This window comes from Neopelma chrysocephalum, unplaced genomic scaffold, assembly GCF_003984885.1.
Source record: "Neopelma chrysocephalum unplaced genomic scaffold, ASM398488v2 Primary Assembly neopelma1_44, whole genome shotgun sequence".
Lineage (NCBI taxonomy): Eukaryota > Metazoa > Chordata > Aves > Passeriformes > Pipridae > Neopelma > Neopelma chrysocephalum.
The window spans coordinates 17,784,999-17,806,866 of NW_020897703.1; the positions used below are offsets into that span (position 1 = coordinate 17,784,999).

A 21,868-nucleotide genomic window follows, 5' to 3' on the forward strand; every position below is an offset into this window, starting at 1 on the left:
AGATGTGTTATGACATTGCTGCTAGAAGCTGACACATAAGAGCAATCCAGAATCCTTTAAATTCTTCTACTGCTACTAGCAATACAATAAATACTGGTTCTTTAAGGACATGCTAGATACTTTAAAAGCTATTTCTCGTTTCCATTGTCCTTCTTGAATTTGAATACAAGCTCTTACAAATTTGCTTTGCTCCCCTCTTGGTCACAAAAGCATATTTCCTCAATCTTTATGTTGAAATCAAATACAGAAATAGTTTTCTGCTGAGTCTTTATAGATAAAGACATTATACACTGCCATTGCAAAGGGATGGAATGAATCGAGTGGGTGTTTTCAGTTTCAGCTATGGTCCTGAAGTGTTTTCCTCAAGCACCAACACAAAGGAACACAGCTTAACTTGCCTGTGTGTGGATCGAAGCACAGCACTGACAGTGTGTTCATGAACTGAGGACGGAGGTGAGCTGGCTCTTTAGCCATGATAATGTATAAATAACACTCCCACCTTTGTTTCCATGATTACTACTTTTTAAAAGCCTCCACAGTTTGGGCTTCCCTGACATAGACTTGGATGTCTTTATGCCTCTTAGAAGAAGTTAAAACAAAAGAAGAAGAAAGAAAAACCAAATCTCAACAATGCTCCTCAGCATGTAATACAAACACATGTAGATAGCTTGCAGATATTCTGCCAGTTACCTATAGTCAAAAGCCCAGTTCCTTACACAACCTTCAACAAAAATAAATTTATTACTTAAAGTGTTGAGAATATCATGCACGTAGAATTAAAATCACCTACGCACATGTAAAAAAATTAGTATTTAGAATGAACGAAGCATATCATTCCACCTCACTCTAATTCATCACACCTCACCTGCTTGCCAACATTTTTTATTGCCAGCTGTTCAGGTGTCATCTTATCTTCTTCCTCAACAGCCTGTGAAAGAAACACAGAAAAGGTCAGTGTTTCAGATTTCATTTACTTTCTCCCCAAGCCACAGATTCTCAAAATACAATTCTCTTTCTCAAAAAAAAAAAAAAAAAAAAAAATCAAACAGCAACACATTTCAGAAAGTCAAAAGGAAAAGTACTTCAGCTTTTCAGCAGACGTGGTTTTAATTACCAAGTGTTAGTGCAAAAGATCAAGGCAAATATTCATGAATGGTTTTATTGTCAGATATTCACAAAACTGTTACTGAGCAAAACTCTGAAATGAGTAGTATCAAAAGTTAAAGATAGTTGAACATAGTTAAACTAGTAAAGCAGAACCAAAAGTGAACGTAATAATGAATTTTGGTTTTAAGGACTTGTAAGAAGTTAAAAAACCCAGCACTCATCAAGAATGACTGACACGCTTACTGCTCCTAGAGTGCTTGTTGAGATCTAGTATTTCTAAGAAATATTTCTAAGTGTAAGTGCCAGTATTAAAACAGTAAAAGTAGCTGTGATTCCTCTTCCTTACAACACCAATAACAAATTCCTTACCTAACAAGAACATTGAATTGGGCTCTGGAATGTGTTCTAAATATTTATTATTTATCTATCTACTGGACTGATACAGACAGATAACCTTTACTGTGCTTTAGTGATCAAACAGTCCTTGACTGAAGGATTGAAAAATATGATTAACTGATTATTTTGATCTACAGGAATCTTATATTCTCTTCAGTAAGTAAAAATACAAAATTGATGTGATTACTCACATTTCAAAGCAAAGTACGTAATTAAACACTTTGACAGCTTAGGGCAAAAGGTCGGGTGGCAAAGCTAATATAGGCAACTTCACACAGAAATGATATGTAGTTGATTACTAAGAACCACAGCCATTCTGAATAAAATTTGCGATGATCAACTCCTTATGAAATGAAGTAAATAATTTTTTCACTTCAGAAACACAGCTGCAGTTATACTATCATTATAGGATATGAATACCTTGTTGTAATTCTTAGCTAATTCTAACATCTCCTTCACTACTGTTTCATTGAGTTTGCAATGGTCACTGTAGTCCTGAAGTGTCAAACCTTCCATCCAACTCTTCTTATGCAAATTTAGCAACATCTGCAAAAGAAAACCGCTTTAGAGCATTCATCAGAAAATACTTTCAGAATACGATGATCTCTTTGATAGAAACCCAATTTATAATAATAATATAATTTAAAAAAAGATCTTAATGTTTAAAGAGAGGAAATACAATCATCAACTATTCTGCTAGAGTAGATGATAGATTTTGCATACATTTTTCAAGATCAATCTTCTTGAACGCTAAATATGAAAATGAGGCATGGAGACCTGGGAGTATGTAGGTTTGCTTTCTGGGATTTCCTATTTTTGCTGAAGGTTGAGAATGCACAATAGCATTGTAGAAGAGCTAACAGAAAGGTGAATACTTTAGCTGCCAAATAAGGAATAGTTAAAGCTTCTGCCCTCTAACAAAACTGAAAAATATTTTAATGTTTGGATTAAATTCATAATCAATAATTCATTCATTAATTATCTGATCTGTATGCGTGCAACTGACAGAGTTATGATGAAGTGAACTTAGTAAGCAAGCAAAGCATGACTTCTTGTGTCTTTGTCCTCCTACAAAATAAACAGCCCTAATAACAACATGATAAAATGTTGTAGAGTTTTGAAGGTGGTAAATGCAGGCACTATTAGAAATATTTGAAATGCCTTACTTGACACAGATGTCGTTCTTGAAAGAGTGAAGGAATAGCTACAAAGGCAATTTCTGTATTTTCATGAATAAAGAAAGCATATTTTATAGATCTCCTGCATGTTTGAGGACTGTAGCGAGAACCTTTTCAGCAAGAAGTTTCAGTTTATCTTCCATTTACAAACATTTACTAGACATCTTTGAGAACTGGTAAAACCTGGAACCGCTATCAGCTGAATAAAAGTACCTGTTTCATCCTATGTACAGCTTTCAAAGAAACCCGGCTTTGGAACACATGAACTGAGTTGAAAGTTTGTGTCATAATTTGTATTAGCAAGATCTTAGCTACTGACAGAAGGAGTCGTAGGCAAACCGCATATGGACAGTTTAGCTAGGCTATCTTGATTTTAAAATTATGGTTTGGTGTGATGAGCTCCTAATCTAATACATGAAGCATGTACTCTTCTTACTACAGATGGAGACAACAGATCACCACCGCCACGAGGGGGGTTTGAGATATGTATGAAGCTGCCTTATGAAAGATGTGAGAGAGAGTTGTTGCCTCACAGATTAAAGTCTTCCTAACTCGGTCAGGATTATTCTCCCACTTGCAAAGGTAATAACTTACTTATGTAAAGCCATTGAAGAAAATACACACTTGGAACTTCAGAAAAGACTGGATTTGCCATATTGTTGCATTTGAATGGAAACAATAACCCCTGGAAGCTTCACAGACATTTCCTGAGAGAGCTGGTTTTGTTGAATCCATTATTCTTTTCAGTAACAGTGAGGTCTTGAAAGTCTGATACTGCCCTAAAAACAGTTGTGCATCTCACAAATTCTCTCCAACTCCCTGATTTGCACACATATTCTTCCATTACTAATTTTTTTCTTATTATTACTTGTAACTCTCTAAAAGTCCAAATTAAGTGCAAAAACTATTCTGACCATCTTATCATAAACTTCAGCTATGAGATCAATTTACAACCCTAACAACGCTATAAGCATACACAGGTATAACTGAGGACAGAATTTGGCTTTTCAAGAATTAACTTCTGTAGATGATAAATAAACCTTTCTCTTTCTTTCTTTCCCCTCCCCCCGCCCCCGTTTCTTTTCCTGCTTGAGGCAGTTTGACGCAAAAGTAACAGACAACATTTGTTGCAAGTCACTTAATAATATTTCTTCTGTAAATGCAGGACATGACTACTTCCTCATATTCAGCCAAGTCTTGGGGAGCTCCATTCGTATCAACAGAAGTACCTTCTGTCAAAGTGACTATAGCTAATAAAACCCCAACATCCCTTGGTTATACAATTCCATTTTGGAAAACATGGACTCCCAGCCCGTGAAAAACTAAGGCAGCTAGTAGGTCTTTCAGCTTCATCACTGAAAACATGAAACTTTGCACAAACTGGTTAAGTGCAGAGAACAGCGTAAGGACTCTCCATAACACGTGGACAAAAGTGTTATCAAACTATTTATATGGTTATTAGAATGTGGTTTTGGAAAGTTTCATCATCATGACTACATATCTAAGTGCTTTCTGGAAGAGAAGCTATCTACTCCAAGAGAGTTAAAACAACTACTGAAAAGTAACAGCAGTTGAAATCAGAATATTGCCAAAAATCTTAAACAGTTTGAATAATGTTCTTTGTCCTCTGAATAAAATCTGAAACAATTACCTTCTGTTCTAGTTCATTCTTCCTGTAGTTGATGGTGATGGAATAGTAATGTCTGTTTAGTCCATGAATTAGTGCCTGTAAAATTCAGGAGAAAAATTTAACCTCCACTGAAATGAAGAAATATTAGAAGGGAAAAGCTCATTGAAATACAACCACCTTCAAACATGACTCAAATAAAAGAAAAACCACAAACAAACAAATACACAGAGATAACAAGTAGGTATCAAGTAAATATACCTGGACCTATTTCTCTTTTAGTGTTCATTTACTGACAGTTCTGCTTTCTATTTCTAAACCACAGATTTTTTTCACACAGTAACAACTATAATAAGAAAAAATGGTAACTGCCTGCAAACATTTGACCGATACATATGCACAAACATATTTCTCTCAAATCCTTCCTCTTTCAATAAATATGATTATCACTTCTATTAAAATATTCAGCTGTGTTACAAACAAAAGAATATTAGCTATCTATTTATTTAAAACCACTGTCATTCTCAAAGGTACAACACAAAGAGAGAATACCTGAAGCAGTGAGTAAAGACCTCAGTTATCAGTTAGACTATGTGCATCAAATCAACCTTGGATATTACAGCCAATTTTTAACTTTAAATTTAAAAAAGACCACTTTTTCATTATAATTATGCCCTTCGTGAATTTGTTAAACTTGTACATCGCAGCCTGAGCTACTGAGATTAGGTTAAGTGATAGCCATATGCATCTATCTTCTATTTTGTTTACGTGCATTTTTTTTTTTAAATTTATGACCGAAGGGTGATTTGGATTAATATTTGGGGGGGGTTAAAAATTCTATGATAAATCCACATCACAACTAAAATTGTCTATTTGTCAAATAAAATGTTATAAATGAAGTATACATTTACAAATGAGATATGATAAATCATACATACAATATGCTGAATTAGTGGTATTTCTTATGTTTCAGACATTCCACCTATTTATATTTAAATATGTTTTAGAGCTATACAAAATGAATGTGTATTTGCATCTTATGCAACTTAATATTTCAGCGTTCCAATATGACCTGTATGAAAGCTGAAAATGTTCTCACATACATTTTAAACATATTTCTTTTGCTAACACATATACAAAGATAGAAAACTACTTGAACAGTTATGTTTACGAGAACAGCAGTTAGAGATAACCATTACTTGTCCATTTATTCTAATTAAAATTGTAAAATACAGGTCTTACCATCAATCAAGTAATTTATAGTTGAAACTGTTAACAGTAAGTAGTTTCCACTACCATCTTCTTATCCCACCCAAAATGATTGCATGTGGGATTTTTGTGTTTGTGTTTAAACTCAGGTGCATTAGAGGTACTTAGGAAGTTTTCTCAAGCTCTTAAAATTTGACAAATATCTTTGCCTTCTCCCACTATCCTTTCCTTTCCTCTCCTTTTTCAAAACCCATTCTTGAAAAGAGTGGACAAATGTAAAAGATAAACAACTGTAAAAAAAGCTGTTGATAAGGGAACACGAGAAACACACACACACACAAAGGAAGGAACAAAGTCAAGGCATGTACTATTCTACCATTCTTATTGCTGAGATTTTAGGGAAATTCCTGCTTCTGGCCTAGCTGAAATAAATATTTAGTTTGCTTCTGTCCTCAATTGGGTCAGAATTCTATTCATGGTCCTAAAATAAAAGCAACACAACACTGTGAGAGCCCTTGCAGTTTTAAGAACAGAGTCATTTAAAACTATGATTTTTAGCTTAACAGTGACACTTGCAACAGCTCACTGCCACCTTGCAAAAAATGAACACAAACAAAAAATACCCACTTCAACAACAGAAACCCCAAACTCCCATGGCCAAAATATGCCATGCTGTAGTGACAGTGATCTTAAAATAATGAAGTTGAACAATACTACAGGGGTTTCCAAGGGAGAACATTACACATGGTCTAGGAAAGCCCAGTTAGAAAAGCCCTGAAACATGCAAGCATGGGCTTGCCTACATCCAATCAAGAGTACTAGCTCATTATTTCATATTCATGACTATTTGCAGTTTTAACCAATTAAAAAATAAAAAGTAAAAGAGCCTCCTGAACCAGGCACTTTAATTTAAAGACTTCTTTTTTTCCTAGCATTTTTTTATAAATAGGGTTTCAACACATTAGTAACAAAAAAACTGCTCTTTTGAAAGATAGGGGTATGGCAGTCTAGTACCTCATAAAGTTCAGCCTTTATTTCAGTTCCGCTGTTACTAGTGTATGGTCTTTTTCTTGGATTTTTATTTAGCAAATATTACTTCTACTGTTCAAGTAACAGAACAAAAAAGCAGGGATTGGGCTTCATGGTTCCAAGTACACATGCCTTTTAGAATACACAGTAAGGGAGGCAAGTTTTTAAAGGAAAAAACATTGAGGCAGAAGAATGACAGGGATAAAAGCATTAACTACTCCAGAGAACACTTGTTTCAGGACAGGAGCTATTTCTCAAAATAAAGGCTTGCTTTGATGAAGATCAAAACTTTTGTCTTACTAGTGGAAGTCAAGTTTAGAAATCAAACTTTGAATATTTAAGTTTCACAAATGTGTATTCAAAAGAAACATTACAGCAGAAGCCAATCAAGCACTCATTTTATCCATGGAATATCCTCTTCCACCATTTTTCCAACAAATTACTGCATTACATAAAAATCAGAAATTAATTATTTAAGACATAATACAAGGTTTAGTCTAGATTACATAATAAGCAAGAATCTCTAAAAACATACAGTAAAAAGACAAGATGAAGAGGGAACTTCTTCCACAATTTACTTGAGAGTAACTTACCTTTAAGTTACTTATCTTAAAACCTGAGATGTTAATAAGCAGCAGTTTTTAAATTGCAGGACTGAAAACAGTACCTATCTTGCATCACGTTATGTCATCAATTGTCACTTTTAAAAGTTTGCATTTCCATAAATCTGTACTTGAATCTTTGCTGTACACGTTTAATACATTCATTCCCACTTAGGTAGCTAATTTAGGGCTGAATTTTAAACCCCTCACATATATATCTCCACTGATGAATCCCATCAATTATAAAAGCATGGAAAAATGCTATAGAGAACAATAAACAATTTGTAACCTACAGTTTTTAGGTACCTTTCCCCAAAATTAATGAATAAATCTTGAAATGTACAGGACTATCAGCATTGGGTTTACCTGGATAGATGGCTTGTTTAAGTGACCCAGATTTGAAGTTGTTTGTCTTGGTTCATGTCCTAAGACCATCATATTAGCATTGATCAATCTGAAGGCATCAATAACAACCTGTAAAAACAAGATGTCAAGTCAATTCTTTTTATAAAATGCAACTAATAGAGCCAAGCAACAGTGGACAAGGCACAATCAACTCTCATCTGTTTTTGGCCTTTATCCAGAAAATCATTTAATTATAATATTAATAAAAAAGAGCCTCCTGCTGGCTATGTGATCAGCACACTACACTACCTTGTATTGTAAGGTGACACCAATTATTACCTTTTCCATGGAACTGCAAGTTTTATATACATTATATCATCATATAACATTGAATTTTGTGTACACTTACTCTAAGCTTCAAAGCTATGCATATGTTTGTCACCTAAATCTTATCCAATCAAAATGAATGACAGAGAGAGACTAAAACTGAAAGTGAGCACAAGCTAAGGGACCAAGTCTAAAGCCCAGTCCTGTCACATCAATTACACTACCACAATACTTGAAATGACAACAAAATTATAGCCAGCAAGGAACTTGCCCCATGTATTCCCTTCTAGTCAGATGCTTTTTGCTTCTTGTGACTACGAAAGGGTCTCTAAACTGTCTGATGGATTAAAAAGTCCTTGTCAGTGTCATGCTCACAAGTGAAAAACAGAGTAAAAGAAAATCAAGGTCATTTATGATTTAAAGGTACACAGTAGGTAGCATTCAGTGCTATTTCATTACAAATAAAGTAAACCCATCACTGATTCTTACTCTGTCCTGTGCTGAATTTGTCTGCAAAAATTTTTCAAAACAGAATTTCCCGGTCCCATACAATAAACACCACACTCCTATCCAACACCTATATGAGGTGAAACAGACCTAAGGACGTACCAACAATACACGCAAACCCACTCTTACTGGATCCTCACCATTACAGGTTTATAACTGCAAGATAAGAATTCTTGTTTAGGTTCCAGACTTTTACTGTACCAGTGCACGTACAACCTTGTACCTCCACAAACAGTACCAGACAGACTTTGCAGGCATCTTGTCTGCATATGCTTGAAGAGTTACTCTAGTTCAATAAACTAAATAATTTAAATCTCCTTTTAACAGCTTTTCTATAATAATTTTTATTCTCTTCGTCTTTATAATATGAGTTGGGCAACAACAGATGCATTTATATGGCTGGTTTGGTATTTCGAGGAATTAGATTTGAACCAAATCTTTTATGTTGTGCAAACAAGAAATCAACCACTGTCACTGAAAGTCTTCAGAGAAAGTGACATCGAGTCTGCTACCTTGTTCCAGCATTTTCCTCTCCATTTACACAAATAATAATAAGTACATATGCAGGTTTCAAGATTACTAGATAAATATTGAGGTCATTAATGTGGAAATAAAGTGAATCAGCAAGTATGTATAACAAAATAAATTATCAGGTGTGAACTGAAAAAGCCCACCAACCTATCACCTGTTGTATTTACTTTTGAGAACCCAGTAGAGACAGTGGTGTTGAGTGACTGGGTGCCACTATGGGCTGTTGCCTGGACCCTCAGCTGCTGGCCAGATCCATCTGCATATGTCGTGTCTTAAAATTGCATGCAGAAAACCTTCCAAAAAAGATCTTATTAAAAATGTTGTGACCCAATTAAAGTGAGTTAACAGTGATATTTTTTCTCTGGACAAAAAAACTCACAATTCAGATTTAATATGCAGCAGAAGCATGCTATCTGACACCAATGCTAAAAAAAAAGGAATTACATTTAAAAGAATTTAATTCTCAAAAATATCTGAAACAGTTTCTCTATATCTATACACTCTTTCTCGTAACGTACAAAATAACTCTGGGGTTTTTTTCCTTTTTTTAGCACTATCAGATTTTTCTCTATCTCAAAACACTTGCGGATAAGCTTTTGTATATATCTCTGTATTCCATTTTAACCAGATGCTCTAATTTATGAACACCTGGAAATGCCCAACCATAACAAACAGGCAGTATAAATTAAAAAGTCAAGCAAAGCAAAAAAGAAATCCACACAGGTTCTCCCACGACTAGTTACATAACGGGAAAAAAACCCCAAGAAAGCAAAAATTTACCCTGAGGAGCAAGAACATGAACTTGGCAGTATACTAGAATGACAAGGAGCTGCTTTAAAACTGACTAATGGCCACACTTTTAGATCTCAGTTTAACAAAGTGCTTCACTAGACAATGTTGAGTTTATCCAAAAAGAATGGCATCGTCCAGCACGGATTTCTTTTGGGACTTCAGTCATGTAAAATAGAAAGAGAATCCAAAATAAGAAAAAATTATTTAATTTTGTTTCAATAAGAAAATTCAACATTTCAGTTAGTGTTCTCAAGATTAGTCAAATTTCACATTAAAATATGAGAATGAGTTGCTAAAATATTTCCGAGCGATACTGAATTTTACTCTAGCATCTTAATCCTGACCAGAAGTAACTTCCGATATGTTTCAGGTACTATCTGTTTAGGAAAATACTGCACTGTCTATCTGTCCTCCTGAAGGAATGACATGAAAGTATTTCCAAAGCAGAACAAACAGAAATCTAACAGAATGTGGCATGAAAAATTAAAACCACAAATCGCAAATGTTATGATTTTAAAAGGGATAAAACTGCAATTCCTACAATCTCAGAGGGGTACAAAAAGTATGTGAGCAAATGATATTTTTCATCTCAGTTGCACTGTAATGACCAATGGAAACTAAATACTTTAACTACACTAAGATTAAAGGAATTTGCTGCTATCACTATAGCAACCATCTTAAAGAAACTAACATGCTCAGCAACCTGAAGGCTAAATTTAGACCTAATACGCAATAAAAACATAAATACAACAATAAATCCTACATATTCATTTCTATGAAATGCAATTGCTTTTTTCACAGTGAGCATAAATCAGTCCCGCCTTTAGAGGATTACATAAAAAAAAAATAGACTCATTAATGTCCAGTGTACTAATGAGCAATGGGTGAAGTAGGTGTTAATTATGCCACAGTAAGATCCAAGAAAAAAGCCCCAGTGAGCACTTGGAGGTGTGTACAAGCTGAAGTCTCATCTCTACGTTTGTGTATTTCAAAGTACAGCATGATGCAATCAGATGACAGAAACATGGTCACCCCATATTCTACAATGGAAACTTTGACACAGTATTTTGAACAAAGAACTTCTAAGGATTAATTAAAAGCAGTATAACCCCCCACTCAGTTTCTTAGATTTTTGTTAGTAAGAAGTCAGCATTTCCCAACCAAAAATTTTAAGCTTTCATTGTACTTGAATTACCTAATGCAGCATGTATCTTTTAGTAAAAACTCCAGTTTCCAAGCTTCATGCTAAATTCCCTTTCTGAAAAGACATTAAAAAGTTGAACAAAAGTCTATGCCACTGGGATGTTTTCCAGAAATATGAAGGTAGATTTTTTTTCTAAATGCACTTCCATTGTGCAACTCTTTCACCACTCTGACCATTTAATTTTTCCTTGTGTAAGTGTCTTCAGACTTTTCAGAGGTCATTTCAACAGCAGACAGCTTATAACAAAACCATTAGCAGTTTGGCTAGCTTAAGGAAACCTCTTACTTTCCTTTTTTGTTTATTATCACTGCATGAATCTGCAGCATATGAGAGTTTATAATTTCTCAGGCTTGTTAAATTCATGTTAAAGGTCTGTTTTCTTGTTGAATAAATTTTGTTCATATAATGCTGCCTATTTCATATACTGAGTCTTTAATAGCACCTTTGGTCTATGCGCAACTCACAGATCAAAACAGAGGACTAAAATAGGGGTTGATGATGCTATTTACATGTGTGATTCCTGCTGTCTTCTTGTTAGTAGCTTTAATATAATAGAAGACCTTGTCTGTTTTGTAATTAACACATCTTTACTGGAGAGATATTTGGAAGTGATTGCTGTGAATATACTGGTTAGTAAAATAAACACAATCACACACCACTTTCTGTTATCAGACAAATTTGTGAATTGTACACATTATACTCCAGATCAACAAACTGTGATATAACAGCCAAGTAGAAGACACATTTATATAACCCTTTATTTTTCTGAAAATATGTATTCAATCTGACCTTGCAAATATAATTAGCTTGTGGGATGTGTGGATTTCAGTACCATGGATGCTTTACTAATTGCAGCTCTTGGAAATAGATACTAAATATTTGGAAGCTGCCAATACAAAATAAAAACTGCATCTTTTTGTACATCTGTCTTAGCTTCAAAATGCATAATAATCTAAAAAACAATAACTATACAGCATTTTTTTAGCATTCGCCTGGGATCAACAGTCCATATAATGTATTTTTAGAAACAAAATTTACAATTATCTTGAGTGTAAATTTCAGCACAGCTATAATTAATATGATTCAAAGTTACTCACAGTCTAAGACAAGCGCTGGACTCCTCAACTGCTAACTAGATAAAAATCTGGCCTCTTATAGTCTGCACAGTTATTAAAAATAATGGCTTGATTAAAATTTAAGATGTTTAGTGCCAGACTTCTTTTAGCTTCTTCTGAAAGTGTGAATGTGATATATATATATTACCACTTTTTCTAAAACAGTCTTCATAATTTCATAGGGTATTTAAAAGAAAAATAAGATAAATTCAAGAGTATTTTACACACTTGATTCTTAAATCCCTCCAATATCAAATCTCTGAACAATACTGAATGAAATAGTCCTGTTTTTCAAGACCCACTATATTTTAATGGTAAACTTCAGTTAGAATAAGTCAGCCTTTATTGTTTAAATTAAAAAAAAAATCTAACATCAATATTTTTCCACTGAGGAATCTATGGCATATGGTGACTATCTTTAAAAATGCATTGTGTCCTTGAATTCAGATAGCGATGTATTGTTTATGCCATATGTTTATGAACAAACATACCAGTGCTTAAAGACAACTGCAAAGTATATAATGTGGTTACGCCAGGTGTGGAAGAAGAAGTAATGTCCCATCTAAAATCTCTTTTATCACCTGCAACTGACCTGTTATCAACTGCTTAGTTTGTTTCTAGATTCTTTAAAAATGAAATGGAACATGTGACCTGAGAAGTGCAGCTCGGGTTTATGACCATTTCGTTATTTATGCTGCCATGCACTGTTAGACAACTACAAGTGAAGAACATCTTCTGTCCCCTGCAAGCCCACAACATAAAAAATTCAAAGAAATCTTACTTTTTATGCCATTTCCAATGAAAAGCACTAAGAACTGAAACTGACTCATGCCAAATGCATATCACTGAATTGCTGTGATTGTGAGTTTGAAGTTTGCAACATGGAAATTATTTATAAAATGTCAATTTTAGCTCTGGAAAACATATTCCTGGGAGTATGTGCATTTTCCTTCTCTATCCTTAGAGAATTGTTTACTTGTGGTCAAATCTGCAGTACAACTTCAATATCTATACTGGAAGGAGAAGAGAACTCAGTATAATACATTTATCTTGACAAGTGAGGGCATGCATCCATAACTCCCAAGTAGCAGAGCCACAAGTTTTAAAGCTATAAGCCTTAATGAAGATAAATGGACTATTCCACATCCACCACCGCAAAAGGAAATTAAACATTTAATACTTTTCAACAAAGTCTTCTTGGAACTTTCTGTTTTAAGGAAGGGCATGAACTGAAGTAACCTATGTAAATGCTTTAGTAGGTAAACATACATTAGTTAATTACATCATAGCAAGTCCAAAGGACATTGTATAAAAAATTTTAAAACACTAGCATTGATATTAACAATCCTGGCATTCTATTAAAAAATTAGAAGGTAAAATATGCAAAATATGTTATTCTGAATATGTACAACTATTAAAAAATGTTGGTTTTCAAACAAAACAGTAACAAAACAGTGGTATACTGGCAGTAATAAAATTTTAGTTTATACTGAGGTTTAGAAAAACACACCCTGAACTCAAAACACCAAGTGGCCTACACTGTAGTGTAGATGTAATTCATCTCTTACAAATGTGATTCTCCAGGAAAACGAACATCAATCTTTACTGAATCAACAGTGATCAAACCCAGGACAAACATACAGTTTTCTTACTTTCCAAATCAGACTCCTATTGAAATTTGGTTCCTGTCTAGATCAAACTAAAATGTTTCTGTCCAGTCAATGGTAAGAAATAGCACAGTACTGTGACAGTATCTAAATGTACTATACACTGTGCAAAATGTTCAGTGTACTCTCAGTATTTCAATCAAAACTACATATTGTAAATTTATGTTATCTATTTTAGGTTTTTTCACTTTACAATAGAAAAGTGTTAGCAAATCCAGGTCTAATAATGAAAGTTGTTCCAAGTACAAAAGATTCTGACATAAAATTGTAGGTATCATGTTTTAAAATACATTTTGTTGTAAAATGATATCTGCATAATAATCCACAATAAACAGATGTCTCCAAAGCAGTAGTGACAATACAGACAATTTACTGCTTTGTTTGGTTGTTTTAATGAATAATTTCGAGCTGTACCCTAAAGACTGTTGAATTCACTTGTGTCTAGTGAAGATTTATTATGGTAAAGATCAAGAAAAATACAAGAAGTGGGAAGGGGAAGTTGGGTATATTTAAAGTTCTCATAAACTTAATTCTTAATGAGCTATTTTGAATTTCAGGCATTACACTAGTGTCTGCACACATCTCATTTTAAGGATTGCTTTTTTTCCCGCCTTCTTAAAAAACAAAGTCTCTATCAATCCTGTGGTCAATTAAAACAACAAAGGGAAAACGACAAGTTCAAAAGAAAAATAATAGCACTGATAAAAGAATGGAGGTCTGAAAACATGCAATCTTTCAGAAAACTAGTGTAAGACTTATGTTCAGCCGAAGAAAATCTTGAAGCTAGATGGTAATTCCAACAGTCAGAAAAGTAATTCTTAAATTACTATTGGTTTTACTGTTTTAGACAAGTATCAAGTAATTACCAAGTTATGAAACCATTCACATACATATTTGTCTTGATAAACTGGGAGGATTTACAGCACAAAACTGTCTCAGAAAAGGAGTTCAGCTGCCTATCTCCAAGGAAGTCACCAATTTGAGACACTCTAAGGTACAGACAATTTAATCTAAACTGGAAAGTAAAAGTAGCAGAAGAGATTAAAACTACTTGCAAATCACTATTCTTATGATCAGCCCTCAACAAAATGATCATCTATTACTTTGAAGAGTTAAAAACTGAAATCAGGTATTAACAAAACCGTAATGCTCATGTACATGACTAACTACACACAGGTTGTCACACAGATTTACAAGTACCAATGGACAAAAAAGGGGAAGAGGTCGCCAAAACAAGTCATCCAGCTCTCCTCAAGTCTTCATGTGTTTGTAAGGATAAAACCAGCATTTATCTTTCTCTCTCTTCAGATAATAGCTATTTTAGGACAAATAATGCCTTTTTTTTTTAACACAAGGTATAACTGTCACTCTTTGGGGCTTCTAGGAGCATGGTAATTTTTTTTTCCACACTTTAAAAATTAGTAAAAGAACAAATCACAAAGTTCAGCACATTTGTTATTCCTTTTAGGATAAAATTCTAGAGATTTCATAAACTGAACAAAAGAAAGCGATTTTCAACTTCTAATGAAAAGAAACTGCATGCACAAAATGGTTTTAGATTACAGAACTCCAGAGCAAGGTTCTTCAGTGCTGTATGCGGCAGGAGATAGCAGTAATACGCTGAAAAGGGGAGCTGCTGACTGTATGCACACAAGGGGAAAAAAACAACTGCAAGAATAATAAAGTACTGGAACAGGTATTGCTATGAGGTTGTTGAATCTCAAGACTCAAGTGGATAAAATCCCAAGTGAGCTGGTCTGAACTGAACGTTGACACTGTGCGCAGCACAAGGTTGGACTAGATGACCTACAGAGATCATTCTCAACTGGAATTATTTTGATTTACTGGGCTACCTGAATGTACCTGTTTTTTCTCCTTTTACTTTGGGACTGAGATTAAGATAAGGATAAAGTACCGTAGCAAAACTCTTTCATCAAAGTGGCAGCATCTGGTTTAAGCACAAGATTAAGATGCATAGCATATTTGTTTTCATCTGTCAGAAGGTGACTGAAGTAGAATTTACAAAAAGTTATTGCAAAGACAAATATTTTCCTCAGTAAACAATTAAAAAAAAGAATTTTGCCATAAACCAAGAGACCTTCCTACAAATATTTCTGAGAGTGTCTTGTTAGGAAAAATTATGCTTTAACAGAAATGAAAGATTGCTGTATAAGAGATTTTGCTACATATCCTACTAAACACCACAAGTGCCAACAAGCTTCTCAGATATACAAAATGGACTTCTGACAATTTTGAATATTTGACTGATCCTTATGCTAGCAATTATTATACAAGGGAAATCAATGAACTGCCTCAAAAAACCATTTTAAATGGTGACTTTCTTATAATAAAGATCCTAAGTTGAAAACAGTTCTCTAAATATGTATTACAAGTTCCATGGCACAGACTGAAAAACTGGAGGGGATAAAAGAAGGGTTTTTTAGTAAGTATAAGATGAAGCAACAACTAGCCAGGTTGCCCCACTGGCCATATCCCAGCACGTTTACTTTGACTTCGTTCATAGAAATCAATTTTTTAAAAAAAAGTCAAAAAAAAGCTTTTTCTCTCTGGGTTCTGATAACATTGACCTTCAGTTAAAACCACAGATCTGTTGTGAGTTTATTTTACAGACAACTAGAACATTATTAGCCTAAATATTGCAATATATGGTACATGGTCATGAAAAAACACACTTTGTGTGCAAGAGCATGTAGAATAGTAAGATCAGTATTTAAAATTACTTGTCCTTCACATGTCCCACTATATTAATGTAGAAATATCCCAGTCCTAAATTGGCCATTAAAGCAGTTCGCATTTAATCTACAGATCTCTATAAGAGATCTTATTTTTATACAAGGATTTTATGTGACTTTATTTTTGTTCATTGGCTTTAAGACATAAAATGACTTTTTTTTTTAACTGATGAGAATTACAGGTATTCTTATCTTGAAACTGCAATCATACATCCAGATACCTACAAGGTATCTGGAACACATGTATGCAGATGAGGCAGTTAACAAAGAACTTAACAAGTTTTCGTTTTTTACCAGTAACAGGGCAAACTGCTTTTTAATGTTTTAGCTAGTCAAGGTGAACTTGAGGTTCCTCACCCGAATTCACTGCAACTTCCTGACACATGACAATAACCCAGTTATTCTTCACTAGTGCAACCATGACAGCTTCAGTGACCACAAGCCACACCAATTTACATGGGCATGGACCTGCCCCGAGGCAGGTTTAAAATCAGCTAATGTGTTATTTTGGACTTTGCTTTCAAATACATCTAATCTCAGTAAAAAAAACCATATTAAAATTCTCTATGCCACACGTTCACTCTATTTTTTTGCCAGATAGACATGCTAGTATAAGGTATAATGAGTAATGAACCTGGACTCATGCAGCTAAAGCCCACCAGTATGGTGGCTACTATACCAGCAAAATTACCTCTGCAAGTGGTTCTTCTTTTGCCGGCACTAACAAACACAGATAATTCCCTGGAATAGGCTTAGCTCGAGCTGTCTAACGTACAAAGAGGCACTGGATGCCATAATAACTTAGACATGCACATGAAACACTCAAACCTGGCCTAAGAAAACCCCTTTAACTTTAATGTAGCTGTTCTTCTCTCGCTTCATCTAAAATCCAAACATATTTTAATGTAAGTGATCTTGCCAACCAGGATCATAAAAGTCATACATTTTCCACATTCTTCCAAATCAAGAAGTCATTTAAAAGTGGTAATCATAATTTGGAGGATTCTTTCTATTTCTAAGATTTAAAGGATGCACTTGCCAGGAACATGACAGATGTTAATGTTTTGTAATGCAAAACCTGAGAATGTAATTTAATCTGACTGTAGCAACTAAAAAACGTGCATGAAAAACAAACATTACAAGACTTCCAGTAATCTCAAGTACTGGCAGCAACGCCCTAACAGCAGCTGTAACTGAGAAAAGTTTAGATGGACAAAAATTTATTCACATTCAAAATAAATATGCTAAAGATTACTTTCTTGAAATGATCAAAGACCTCAAAGATAGACATCTAAGTCAAGCAACAGTGGCAACAAAATTATTTAAAAAAGAAGCACTTAGTTAGCAAGTATGTGACTTACTGGGAGGTTTTTCTTCTTAATGGATTTAATAGTTAATGAGGTCTAAATTAATCACTAGTAATATATTTTGACAAAATAAAAAGAATCTTATTTCAATTTTTCTACTGGAGCGGGAAAATAAGAAAAAGCAAAGGGAAAAAGTTGTAGGAAAAATAAGTCAGGAATAATTAAATATTCTACTGCAACTTTTTTTTTCCCCAGAGTACCTGTATTTTCTTCTACTCTTTATGCAATTTAAAAAGGAACAAAATTGATTCAGATGTCTAATAGCTTCCAAACAAAAAGAAGCTATTAATTTTTCAATTGCCTGTTACATAAACATATTTGCTATAAAAATCAGAATTAAAAAAACCCCAACTGAAAATGCAACTGTAGCTTCAGAACATTCTATTACGAAATTAAGGGAACCCATAGTGTTTAGTAGCTTTAATAGGATCTGCCTCACACGAAATATGATACTATGGCTTTATAGAAGATGTACACTTTTAAAATATTTATAAATTTACATGAACATCATCCATATATACCATGATGCATTTCAATAATTATTCTACAATACAATGGGAGTGCATGCTCAAACAAAACACCTCAGCAGTATTTTAAAGCAGTAAACCACCTAGCCAATTTCTGTACGTTCTGTAGTTTTTCTAATCCACTCTCCCTGTGGTTGAGCAAAATCGAATTGCCTCTCACATTTGCAGACAGCTCTGTGAAGGTGATAATAGAGCTGCTCCCTGCTGTCATGAGGCAGGAAATAGGAAAATGGCATATGGGGCTAGAAAGAAATAAAAAGAGAACTAAACAAGAACAAAAGAGATTTCAACAAAGGACAACTATAACCCAATATGCTTTGCAAGTTAATCTCTTTTCATAATAATTTAACATACTTAATAATTTATCTGCACACTCAAATGCTTGATATCAACTACTCTGTGAAGTTTTATTGCCCAAAACATTTGGAATAGAAATTATACTAAAAACCATCATATGCAACGCCTGTAAATCAATGCCTTCTTAGTACTCATGTTAAGGGGCTGAACCTTTTCCAATCTGTTAGTAACTGATCTTAGATTTTGTAGCTAAAATGTAACATATAAAACAATGTATACTTGGATTATTAGTTGCAAACCTGTTGAGTGACACCTGAATAGCAAAATATTAAGAGAGGATTATGACTGGTTATGTGTACTAACAATATCAAAGACTTCCAGCCTGTTTAAGGACTACTGATGTAAGATAAGGAATAAACTAGAAATGATCTTTTCATTTACAATGAGGTGGGTTTTTTAAAATTTTTATTTTTTTTAATACAGTATAGGCCTCCAAAAATCAAGAAATTACACATATTTACAGTGCTTCTATATTAAATCTTACTGAAGTGCCTTAAAAATAAAAAGCAAGCCTACTATACCTTTCCTTTTACACTCTGAATGGGATCCACCACCACAGCAACAGCTCTTTCTGATAAGGCTTCAAAGCTCTGCTGGGTATTGATATCTACACCAGACAACCAACAGCCAAAGCCAGGATGACTATGATACCAACCAACTACCATCTCAGGTCTGAAACAAAGAGGACATTGAGATTCTTAAAAATATAAACATGTATCACAAGAAGAAATAGGAACGTATCAGGGCATAAATTACAATGAGCTGTGAACAAAACACCATTGGTAATATTTAAATTATTCACCATAGTATGGTGAAAACATGGACATGAATAAATGCGACAAAAGAGGGCTATCATTAAGGGATACACATTAGCAGTGGTAGATCATGCTTTCAGTTTTTCACCCTGTTACCACACCTTCCCTGAACCAGTTTTTACCCTTTCAGCACTTGAGTAAATATCTACTCTTTAACTCCTTGGCATCGAAGGTTGAATTTTCACGGCAGAAAGTCCATTTCAGACATGGACAACGGGAACCAACGGTGGGAAAGGATTAAATATCAATTAAACCAGCAGTAGAACTAGGAACTCAGTCAAAAAGCAATTTGCACTGTTCTGTTCAGCTGCTGAGCCTTTTGCTAACATTAATTTTGAAGTTTTTCCCACAGTAAAAGAATTTGAGCAAGCAGACGACAACTGTTGAGAGGTAGGAGTAAAATAAAAAATTTGTTTAAATACTAGGATCTTTTACAAAATTATTGTCCCTTTCTTTTCATTAAAATTGCTCATGAAAGAGCTACATCTTCCTAATTTTTTAAAATTTTATTTAAAGAGTTAAATAAAAAAAATCAATCTTTTAAGCAGGTACTGTGTAGTAATCACCTACACTAAACTGAGCAGCATTCTAATCTTTCTGTGCGATAATCAAAGCTGTAGGTTTAACAGGAGTGACAGTCTCCTGACAATTGAAATGCAAGAAGGGAACTGAATTACATGCTACTCACCTAATTTCTGGGCCAATTATTTATTTTTAAACATTATGAATAGCCCCTAGACTACTAGTTTTGCAGAAAGCCAGCTGTTTCTTCTAAAAACTACGCAAGGAGTATTTGTTACCGACAGCCCTCTTTGCACTGACTTACCTTCCTGTCTGTTTCAGCATATCCAACATTTTTGCTTGAAATACAGGATCCACTGCTTCCACACTGACACCCTGATTCAAAAGACAGACAAAAATCATAGTAGTTGTACATAAAGCAATATTATCTTTTAACTTGTTACTTTCCACACAAAAAAATATTTATAAGTATCTTTTTAAAAAGGCAACCTGAATATTCCAGTACTACATGACAGAACTCCCTTAAATGCAAAATACAATTTTTAGAAATGTATTTCAATGTGATTTTTAAAATACTGAAAGAAGATTTTGAATTGCTATGTAAGTAATCTCTACAATGAGTAAACATGATTAAATAGGCATAGGAATTTATCTTTTCCTCCTCTGTTTGCTCTGCAAACAGTGGCCTGTTGTTTCTCACAAGTTCAGCTCTACAGGTTTTATTCAAGATTAATACTACATATTGGCTTTATGCAGATTTTCAAATTATGCACAGGTATAGAATTAACTCAGGACAAAAGAATTTGAAAATTTAATTGATGTGCAGCTCTGAATTACAAAGGGATGCCATTGCTTCTTTTAAGAACATTTCATTCTGGTTACACAGTTATGCCCCTTGACTCACCTCTTTAATCTCTTTATAAAATGGATATTCTTACTCAAAATTAAAGTACATAATTTTTTCACATCACAAAAATATCGTTTAAGAGACATGCTACTAAGATCTGTCAAAGAGAGCAAGTTTGAAGCATATCTAGTTTGAAGTGTATCTATAACACCATCACAATCAAGCACATGATATGCTTCTAATCAAACATTTTAAATTTTGAATCCTTCCAATGGCTCACAGTAAATGAGTTCTGAAAGTTATCAATTTATAAATCTTATAAGTCATGTAATACCAATATATTTATACTACATAAGAACATAACATCTGCATATATTGATATACCTACTTAAGTACTAGACTTTGCTAAAAAAAAGTTTCTACTAATTTTTTTTTCATTTACTGAAACCCTTAAATCCATTTGACTTGTTTGAACTATAACTCACAGATTATACCTTCGGATTGCATCAGAGGTAAAGCACAAGAAGCTTTCCAAAAATAAATTTACCATAAGGAAAAAAACAAACAAGCAAACAAAACTATCAAGGTCTAGATGCAAAGAACTCACCGTTCCAGACTGTGGCATTGCAAAAACATCAATCACTCTCACAGTATAATCATCAACAAATTCTCCAAGCATCAGACCCATGACTTCCATAGGGACACCAGCACGACCATGCTTCAACATCTGGAATCAAGACCAAATGACACTATATGTTTAACAGGAGATTCAAGTTTGATTTGAGGTAGTTCTTTCAGCCGTTGTTGATCTATAGTTAATTTGCAACTTGTAGCACATTTGGAAACTGTAATGAACTATAAAATGGTAAAAGCAAAGCCAATAAAGCAGAACTAATTAAAGTAAGTTTCTGAGTGTTCCAATCAGTATTAATTTATTTTTAAAATTAGTCTGACCAGCATCTAGGGAACACAAGTCCATAAACTTTGGACAGCTGCCAGGTGCTCTATCTCCAGCACTATACCCAGACACAGTATGCACGGTAT

General features: G+C 34.0%; 1 protein-coding gene across 1 annotated transcript in view; it reads right to left on the reverse strand.

Moving 5' to 3' along the window:
* PSMD14 (proteasome 26S subunit, non-ATPase 14) overlaps nt 1-21,868 on the reverse strand; it is a 47,064-nt gene that overhangs the window by 1,731 nt on the left and 23,465 nt on the right. Inside the window, exons 6-12 of the mRNA XM_027678759.1 lie at nt 21,432-21,551; nt 20,282-20,352; nt 19,162-19,312; nt 7,515-7,622; nt 4,333-4,407; nt 1,924-2,049; nt 866-928 (exon numbers count right to left, since the gene is read on the reverse strand). Of these exons, the coding sequence (XP_027534560.1) occupies nt 866-928; nt 1,924-2,049; nt 4,333-4,407; nt 7,515-7,622; nt 19,162-19,312; nt 20,282-20,352; nt 21,432-21,551 (714 nt within the window). The remainder of the gene's footprint in view (nt 1-865; nt 929-1,923; nt 2,050-4,332; nt 4,408-7,514; nt 7,623-19,161; nt 19,313-20,281; nt 20,353-21,431; nt 21,552-21,868) is intronic.